This window comes from Nerophis ophidion, linkage group LG07, assembly GCF_033978795.1.
Source record: "Nerophis ophidion isolate RoL-2023_Sa linkage group LG07, RoL_Noph_v1.0, whole genome shotgun sequence".
NCBI classification, from domain to species: Eukaryota; Metazoa; Chordata; class Actinopteri; order Syngnathiformes; family Syngnathidae; genus Nerophis; species Nerophis ophidion.
This window is the reverse complement of record NC_084617.1, coordinates 69,218,058-69,228,167: the sequence shown is the minus strand read 5'-3', so window position 1 is coordinate 69,228,167 and position 10,110 is coordinate 69,218,058. Positions and strand designations below refer to the sequence as shown.

The 10,110-nt window shown below is 40.6% G+C and overlaps 1 protein-coding gene across 1 annotated transcript in view; it reads right to left on the bottom strand.

Annotated features, from left to right (window-relative positions):
* Positions 1-2,030: 2,030 nt before the first annotated feature.
* gcn1 (GCN1 activator of EIF2AK4) overlaps positions 2,031-10,110 on the bottom strand; it is a 55,825-nt gene continuing 47,745 nt past the window's right edge. Inside the window, exons 53-57 of the mRNA XM_061906991.1 lie at positions 8,717-8,813; positions 7,758-7,906; positions 6,502-6,612; positions 4,282-4,503; positions 2,031-2,907 (exon numbers count right to left, since the gene is read on the bottom strand). Coding sequence (XP_061762975.1) covers positions 2,782-2,907; positions 4,282-4,503; positions 6,502-6,612; positions 7,758-7,906; positions 8,717-8,813 — 705 coding nt within the window. The 3' untranslated portion in view covers positions 2,031-2,781. The remainder of the gene's footprint in view (positions 2,908-4,281; positions 4,504-6,501; positions 6,613-7,757; positions 7,907-8,716; positions 8,814-10,110) is intronic.

The window sequence follows — 10,110 nt, the reverse complement described above, 5'->3', positions numbered from 1 at the left end:
ACCAGGGGGAGCTCCACAAACCACGTTAAACCCAGATTCCGATCTAACAAAGGTCTTAACTCATTCTCTTTCTATGCCACATCAATGTGGAATGCACTCCCAACAGGTATAAAAGTAAGTGCATCTCTATCCTCCTTCAAAACCGCTCTAAAACAACACCTCCAGGCAACTTCAACACTTTACTAATACCCTCCTCCATTCACATCCCATCTCCCCGGATTATAAACAACTCAAATGTACTTCTAATGTATATACTTGTTCTTCTGCTATGTGAACTCACTATGTTCTCTGCTGGCTGTACATATCCTACTAAATAAGACCTACACTGTTTCAATGTCCACATTTCTCTGTTGATGCAATTGTTGATGACTGAAGTTCTGATATCAACCAAAGCTCCTCATCCCACCCCCCGGATTGTAAATAATGTAAATAATTCAATGTACATACTATGATGATTAACTTGTGTGATGACTGTATTATGTTGATAGTATATATTTGTACCATGAATTGATTAACGTGGACCCCGACATAAACAAGTTGAAAAACTTATTCGGGTGTTACCATTTATTGGTAAACTGTACGGAATATGTACTGAACTGTGCAATCTACTAATAAAAATATCAATCAATCAAAAAAATCAGCAACCCCCGGTTCTCGAGCCACACGCGGCTCTTTAGCACCGCCCTAGTGGCTCCCTAGAGCTTTATCAAAACTGGAAAAACATATTTTTTGTTTTAATATGACTTCTGTAGGAGGACAAACATAACACAAACCCTCCCAATTTTTTAGAAAGCCCACTGTTTAATATCTTTGTGTTTATGCTTCACTTTTTGTCCTACTAATATTGGCGGTCCTTGAACTCACTATAGTTGGTTTGTGTACAACTTTCTCCACTGCTGCCACAGAAAGACATCTTTTATGCCACTCCTTCTTTGTCTCATTTTGTCCACCAATTGTTTTATGCTGTGCGTGAATGCACAAAGGTGAGCTTTGTTGACTTCATTGACTTGCGTGGCGTGCTAATAATCCATGCCAACGTGCTATTTAGGCTTGCGTGTACATATTGCCTTGTTTGTCGGTATATTTCAGTTCATTTAATTTCCTTTACTTATGTCCTCTGTCTTTTTAATTTATAGTTGCGTGTCTCATGACACATTATCTGTATGAAATATTGGCTGCATTTCTGATTGTGTGCCATGTTGTTCCAGACCACAGCAAACGTTACCATGTTGTTCCAGACCACAGCAAATGTTACCATGTTGTTCCAGACTACAGTAAACATTACCCACCTTGCAAAGATTGTAATAAATCCATTAGAAGAATACAGCCTGTCCTTTCCTTTAACTTGGACACACACATATATACCCTTGCCAGTTTAAAGCCAGTAATTTCCAGGAGTTATCTTTTGCCTTCATTATAACACTTACATAAGGCTTTTAACTTTTTGCGGGTCAAGATTTTAGTTTTTTGGGTCCAATATGGCTCTTTCATCATGTTGGGTTGCCGACCCCTGATCTAGAGGTACGCCAAATAATCGCTTAAATAGTCAAAGACAGTGTTACTGTTCAAACTGTGGGTAATGTTAAAGACAGTGGCCAATATTATCAAATATACTAGTTGGCAAAACCTCTCCCTTGTTTTTGATGAATATTTAGGCCTACTACGCTACTGTATTATAACGTTGGTCATTATGTTGTTTCTTGTCCTGATATCGGTAAGGTGTGAGTTCAAACCCCGGCCGAGTCATACCAAAGACTGCAAAAATGGGACCCATTACCTCCCTGCTTGGGACTCAGCATCAAGGGTTTGAATCACCATAAATGATTCCCGGGCGCTGCCACTGCTGCTGCTCACTGCTCCCCTCACCTTCCAGGGGGTGAACAAAGGGATGGGTCAAATTTCGCCACATCTAGTGTGTGTGTGTGACAATCATTAGTACTTTAACTTTGAAGAGCCAAATATTTTTTCAGGCGTTACTTTGAGAACCACTGAAACAGAGCTTGTGTTCCCAAATATTAAACATTTCAGACTGAAATTAGGTACTTTTATTTTCATACTGCCGTTTCACAACCACAACAATGGTCTTGTTAGAGACACCCCTCCCCAAAATGTCTTATGTAATTTTGACAAAAACTTGGGGTGAAAAATGAATTCATTGGAATTGTAAATTCCTTTTACTAAAATTAAAAAAAATCAAAACCTCAGCACAGGACTTGTTGCTGCGCACATTTTGTAAAATATTTGAGCTATAAATTGGGGCTGAAGGCCATTAAAATAATCAAAGAGTCGGTCGGGGGATGGTGTGATTGAAAGGCTCAGCAGATGTTTTGCAGCACAGGAACTTGTGGCACATTAAAAAAAGACAACCAGCACATTGTGTATTTCGACAGCCCGTTAAAAAAAGAATCTGTGTTGGGTCATTTCAGGGGTGAAAACTATTTCTCAGCAGCTCCGCAATCACATGTTCTTTTAGATAACTGAAAACAATTAAATTCAAAGCCTAACAAAATAGACAACTACAAATAAAAAAAAAATAAAAAAACATGACTGCATAATCCTCTAATCCAATTGTGAATTTGCTGAGAGAAAAAAAGGTGTGAAGAAAGCTGAGAGGGCAAATTACACGTCACATCTTACTGAAGTGTGTACTGGCTGGCGAGTATGTTGAGTTCCTGTGTGGGAAAACAGTCTCCACGCTAAGGAGCATCATTAGCAGACGAGTGTGTTTTGAAGCTCTGGAGAGCATGTCAGTCCATCTACTGTATGACCTCAATAGCTCGATCACGTTAGTATGGTGTCATCAATCTCTTCATTGGAGTCTGGCTGGCTGGCAATCTTCTTCAAGGAGCGGCGGTGACACTCCGAGAGAAGGTCGTTGCTTGCCGAATCCAGGATGGTAGTAATCATCTGAGCGAGAAAGCAGAGCGTTAAAAGTTTTCCAGGGAAAATACAAACCCTGTTTCCATATGAGTTGAAAACCACTGTATTTAGTGAGAGTGGTTTTCTGAAGTGTTCCTGAGCCAATGTGGTGATATCCTTTAGAGATTGATGTCGGTTTTTGATACAGTGCCGTCTGAGGGATCGAAGGTCACGGTCATTCAATGTTGGTTTCCGGCCATGCCGCTTACGTGGAGTGATTTCTCCAGATTCTCTGATCTTTTTGATGATAATATGGACCGTAGATGTTGAAATCCCTAAATTTCTTGCAATTGCACTTTGAGAAACGTTGCTTGGATGGCAGCATACAGTACGTTGTTCAAAATCCTGTATGTACCTTTCAGCATTAATGGTGCCTTCAACGATGTGTAAGTTACCCATGCCTTGGGCACTAATGCACCCCCATACCATCACCTGCCTTTTCAACTTTGCGTCGATAACAGTCTGGATGGTTCGCTTCCCCTTTGGTCCGGATGGCACAATGTCAAATATTTCCAAAAACAATCTGAAATGTGGACTTGTCAGACCACAGAAAACCTTTTCCACTTTGCATCAGTTCATCTTAGATGATCTCAGACCCGGAGAAACCGGCGGCGTTTCCGGATGTTGTTGATAAATGGCTTTCGCTTTGCATAGTAGAGCTTTAACTTGCACTTACAGATGTAGCGACCAACTGTATTTAGTGACAGTGGTTTTCTGAAGTGTTCCTGAGCCCATGTGGCGATATCCTTTAGAGATTGATGTTGTTTTTTGGTCACGGTCATTCAATGTGGGTTTCCGGCCATGCCGCTTACGTGGAGTGATTTCTCCAGATTCTCTGAACTTTTTGATGATATTATGGACCGTAGATGTTGAAATCCCTAAATTTCTTGCAATTGCACTTTGAGAAACGTTGTTCTTAAACTGTTTGACTATTTGCTCACGCAGTTGTGGACAAAGGGGTGTACCTCGCCCCATCCTTTCTGGTGAACGACTGAGCATTTTTTGGAAAGCTGTTTTTATACCCAATCATGGCACCCACCTGTTCCCAATTAGTTTGCACACCTGTGGGATGTTCCAAATAAGTGTTTGATGAGCATTCCTCAACTTTATCAGTATTTATTGCCACCTTTCCACACTTCTTTGTCACGTGTTGCTGGCATCAAATTCTAAAGTTAATGATTATTTTCAACAAACAAAAATAGTTTATCAGTTTAAACATCAAGTATGTTGTCTTTGTAGCATATTCAACTGAATATGGGTTGAATATGATTTAAAAAATGATTGTATTCCGTTTCATATTTACATGTAACACAATTTCCCAACTCATATGGATCGGGGTTTCCATATGCTGTTTTGTCATACCTGGAAGTACTCTTCTCCCTGTCGCAGTCGGAGCAGGTTGACGATGGTGTGTTCACTCTGGGCTCTCACGCTGGTGTTCTTGTCCTTGGTGTTGTCTAGAAGTGTCTTCAACAAAGACTTGATCTGACCGGTCTCCAAAGCAGGCGTGGCTGGATCTTGAAAGACCCACCACAGGACCTGCTCGGACACAAGCCTGATGTCGCTGGACTGGTTCTGAAGACACTGTGGGGTCACACGCACACACATCATTTGCCTCTACAAGGAGAGAAGACATGTAGTTCCACATTTTGATTCTAATTAGAGATGTCCGATAATATCGGGCTGCTGATATTGTCGGCCGATAAATGCTTCACAATGTAATATCGGAAATTATCGCTATCGGTTTAAAAAAGTAAAATTTATGACCTTTTAAAACGCCGCTGTACGGAGAAGTACAGAGCAGTCATACTTGCCAACCCTCTCGATTCTTCCGTGAGACTCCCGAATTTCAATGCCCCTCCCGAAAATCTCCCAGGGCATTCACCCGAATTTCTCCAGATTCCCACCCAGACAACAATATTGGGGGCGTACCTTATAGGCACTGCCTTCGCGGGCCAGCCCAATCACATAATATCTACAGCTTTTCACACAAGTGAATGCAACGCATACTTGGTCAACAGCCATACAGGTCACACTGAGGGTGGCCGTATAAACAACTTAGACACTGTTACAAATATGCGCCACACTGTGAACCCACACCAAACAAGAATGACAAACACATTTTGGGAGAACATCCGCATTGTAACATAACATAAACACAACAGAACAAATACCCAGAACCCCTTGTAGCATTAACTCTTCCGGGACGCTACAGTATACACTCCCGCTACCCCCCCCAACCCCGCCCACCTCATGCTCTCTCAGGGAGAGCAAGTCCCCAATTCCAAGCTACTGTTTTGAGGCATGTTAAAAAAAAAAAATGCACTTTTTGACTTCAATAATAAATATGATAGTGCCATGTAGGCATTTTTTTTTCCATAACTTGAGTTGATTTATTTTGGAAAACCTTGTTACATTGTTTAATGCATCCAGCGGGGCATCACAACAAAATTAGGCATAATAATGTGTTCATTCCACGACTGTATAGCGGTACCGGTTGAGATCGGAATCGGTAATTAAGAGTTGGACATATCAGCAAAAAAGCCATTATTGCACATGTCTTAATTCTAATAGTTTTAATGGTAACCCAAATAGGACGTGGTTTGACAGCGTTATCCAGAGGGGGGAAAAAAAGAGAGCAGCCATGAATCCACCTGAGGGCACTGTCTCACAAGTTAAATCACTCAAGTTTTTCCAGTAGGAAGATCCCAAAGCTGTGATGTTGTGTACCTGCATGTATACTGTAAGTATGTTATTAATATGTACAACAAAAATGTAAATGTGCCATCATGTCAATAAAGCTTTTTATTCTATTCTTTGTTAGACTACATGTAATATAGAAAATTGCCAAATTGCTCTTTGAGAGCAACAAGATAAGCACTAAGTGTTTAATGCCTTTTATTTTATTAAACCACCTAAAATTGTTCTTTGAGTGCAATAGTCAACATATGTTTAACGTATTTTAAGGTTTTCTGTTAAGATAAAGCCAATATTCACATATTTTTGTTAGTTCCCTCGAAAGGTATCAACATACATTTTGATACCGGTACCAAATGATTGGTGTGGGTTCAGGGGTTAAAATGCATGCCTGTTGGCAAGTCTGTTGGTCACTCCCCAGGTGGGGGTGTCACTGATGTCATATTAATGTGAAGTGAATTATATTTATATAGCGCTTTTCTCTAGTGACTCAAAGCGCTTTTGCATAGCGAAACCCAATATCGAAGTTACATTTAAACCAGTGTGGGTGGCACTGAGAGCAGGTGGGTAAAGTGCCTTGCCCAAAGACACAACAGCAGATGGCGGAAGCGGGAATTGAACCTGGAACTCGTGGGTTATACTTGTATAGCGCTATTCTACCTTTTTACAGAACTCAAAGCGCTTAACACTATTTCCACCATCACCCATTCCCACACTGATGGAGGGAGCTGCCATGCAAGGCGCTAACCAGGACCCATCAGGAGCAAGGGTGAAGTGTCTTGCTCAGTTCTTCACCTGTAAAAAGTTTTAACACCCCTTTCCTACAAGGACCTGCATGTATGCATGATGACATGTCATCTAAGGGCCAGTGCTGTTGTGCCATACCTTGACAAACTGCGTGATGATGCGCTGGGAAATATTACTGCTTCCATCCACGCTGAGCTGGTGTCTCATCAGGAATCCCATCCCTCTAATCCCGCTACAAGCAATGGGGATCTGGAAGAGGCGTTAAATCACATGAAAAGGGTATATTCAAAAGAATGACTTGTGTGCGTGTATTACAGTACAGTTAGTCAAGTCTTTCTTTTGTTTTTCTCTTAAATTGTAATTTTACTGCCTTTTTTACATCATGGCCAGGGGGCTACAAATTAAAATGGCCTTCTGGCTAATTCTGGATTTTTTAACCACGTGTTAATCATGTGTTTAATGGAATTGCATTGTCCCCTTTGAAATATCCATCCATCCATCTTCTTCCGCTTATCCGAGGTTGGATCGCGGGGGCAGCAGCCTAAGTAAGGAAGCCCAGACTTCCCTCTCCCCAGACACTTCGTCCAGCTCTTCCCGGGGGATCCCGAGGCGTTCCCAGGCCAGCCGGGAGACATAGTCTTCCCAACGTGTCCTGGGTCTTCCCCGTGGCCTCATACCGGTCAGACATGCCTGAAACACCTACCTAGGGAGGCGTTCGGGTGGCATCCTGACCAGATGCCCGAACCACCTCATCTGGCTCCTCTTCATGTGGAGGAGCAGCGGCTTTACTTTGAGCTCCTCCCGGATGGCAGAGCTTCTCACCCTATCTCTAAGGGAGAACCCTGCCACCCATCAGAGGAAACTCATTTTGGCCGCTTGTACCCGTGATCTTGTCCTTTGGGTCATAACCCAAAACTCATGACCATAGGTGAGGATTTGAACGTAGATCGACCGGTAAATTGAGAGCTTTGCCTTCCGGCTCAGCTCCTTCTTCACCACGACGGATCGATACAGCGTCCGCATTATTGAAGACGCCACACCGATCCGCCTGTCGATCTCACGATCCACTCTTCCCTCACTCGTGAACAAGACTCCGAGGTACTTGAACTCCTCCACTTGGGGCAAGATCTCCTCCCCAACCAGAAGATGGCACTCCACCCTTTTCCGGGAGAGAACCATGGACTCGGACTTGGAGGTGCTGATTCTCATCCCGGTCGCTTCACACTCGGTTGCGAACCGATCCAGTGAGAGCTGAGGACTACATCATCTGCCATGACCAGATTATGTGGTCCCTTTGAAATGAACTAATCTTAATGTTAAAATAGTCAACGATAATACTTAAGTAAAACGCACAAAAGGAGTGATGAGATTCTCAAAGTCAAGATTCCCCTCACCCTGTCAGCAGTGGCGTTGGTCAGAATGGTCTCCGTCACACTATCGCTGTATTCCTTCCCACACAGCTTTGCAGGCGCACATTTGACAGCTATGGCCAAAGCCATGCTACGACCGTGACGCACCATCCAGTCCACACCTGACATATCCGCTAAAAAAAAAAAAGTAGAAGTCACATAGCTTTCTTAAATTGCTCTTGCTGCAGCAATAAATGAGTAATATATACAGACTTATTCTTCAGGGTAAAAAAAAACATATACTGTTAAACTAGATGAGTGAGAAGGTACCTTAGAGCAGTGGTTCTCAAATGGGGGTACGCGTACCCCTGGGGGTACTTGAAGGTATGCCAAGGGGTACGTGAGATTTTTTTTTTTTAATTCTAAAAATAGCAACAATTCAAAAATGCTTTATAAATATATTTATGAAATAATACTTCAACAAAATATAATTGTAAGTTCATAAACTGTGAAAAGAAATGCAACTATGCAATATTCAGTGTTGACAGCTAGATTTTTTTGTGGGCATGTTCCATAAATATTGATGTTAAAGATTTATTTTTTTGTGAAGAAATGTTTAGAATTAAGTTCATGAATCCAGATGGATCTCTATTACAATCCCTAAAGAGGGCACTTTAAGTTGATGATTACTTCTGTGTACTTTTTTTTTTTTTTTTTACAATTGAATCACTAGTTTATTTTTTAACAAATTTTTATATATTTTTTACCAAATAGTTCAAGAAAGACCACTACAAATGACCAATATTTTGCACTGTTATACAATTTAATAAATCAGAAACTGATGACATAGTGCTGTATTTTACTTGTTTATCTCTTCTTTTCAATCAAAAAATGCTTTCTTTTGATTAGGGGGTACTTAAATTAAAAAAATGTTCACTGAAAAAAGGTTGAGAACCACTGCCTTAGACATAAAAATGACAATAACTTGGTATTTAGATACAAACCCAAGATGTGCTGAAGCAACACGCTCTTCAGCTCTTCGTCTGACAGAAACGGGCAGAGTTCACCAACACAGCCCGCTGAAGCCATTCGAGTTGCATCCTATGTGCACACACACACACACGCACACGCGCACGCACACACACACACACACACACACACACACACACACACACACACACACACACACACACAGGTTATCATTTGGAATGGGGACCACATTTTTAATCATCACTTGTGGGGACCATAATTTCTACAGGTTGTGGAGGCATAAAAAAAAAAAAAGAGGTAAAATGGCCACTGCCCAGTTAGCTCATACACGTCTTTAAATCTCTGGATTGATGAAGTAATGTGCTAATCAGTCTTACTGGGGATCATGGGGGAAAAAAGAGTTAATATGGTTCATGGGGACCAAATGTAAATTATTTTGCATAATTCACATTGTACATGACTACTGAGGACCAGTTAAAAAAAAAAGTTCAAATTAAATACACTGCAAAAAGTCAGTGCTCAAAAACAAGAAAAACAATTACAAAAATGATGGGTATTTTATTTGAACTAAGCAAAATTATCTGCCAATAGAACAAGAAAATTCGGCTTGTCAAAGCTTTCCAAAACAAGTAGAATTAGCTAACCTCAATGAACCCCAAAAATACCTTAAAATAAGTATATTCTCACTAATAACAAGTGCACTTTTCTTGGTATTCTTGCATTATCTTGACATAATGATATGCGCTCGGCATTACATTTCTTGAAACCAGCAAACTTAGACTAAAAACTAGTTTATTGTTCTTAATGGAAAGGCAACAAGGCAAGCACTTGTTACTCTTGGGGTCTCCTAGCCGCTCAGGCAAAACAATATGGTCTAAAAATGCATTTTCCCATCGATAACAAGAAATCATCGCGCCAAGTGCGTGCTCTTTCAGTCAATAAGTGCACATATATACAGGCCGGCCCCCGGCCAAAATTGTTTTAATTGTAATTTTGAGGAATTTATCTGAATGTGCATGAACTATTTATGTTAAAAATAGTTTGAAATGACAAATGTTTAAATATTAACTGCTAGTTTACTGTACTGTGCCAACTGTACTACTATATGAGTACCTATTTTCTATTGTTTCTTTGAAAATAAAACAGCAAAATCCATTTGGCTGTCATCTGTTTTAATCACGAGACACAATTTTGTCAAAATCATGAGTTTTTTTTTTCATGCTTAAAATAAGAAATTATTACTTTAAAAAAGTAGTTTTATACTTGTGAGTGTTGATGACATGGCTTTGCAACAGTTGACATTCTAGTTTCAAGCATGTTTTACTCAATATAGGTCATCAAATCTCAGCAAAAAGCTGTAATATCTTACTGAGATCATTTAAGACCAAAACACTTAAAATAAGTAAAA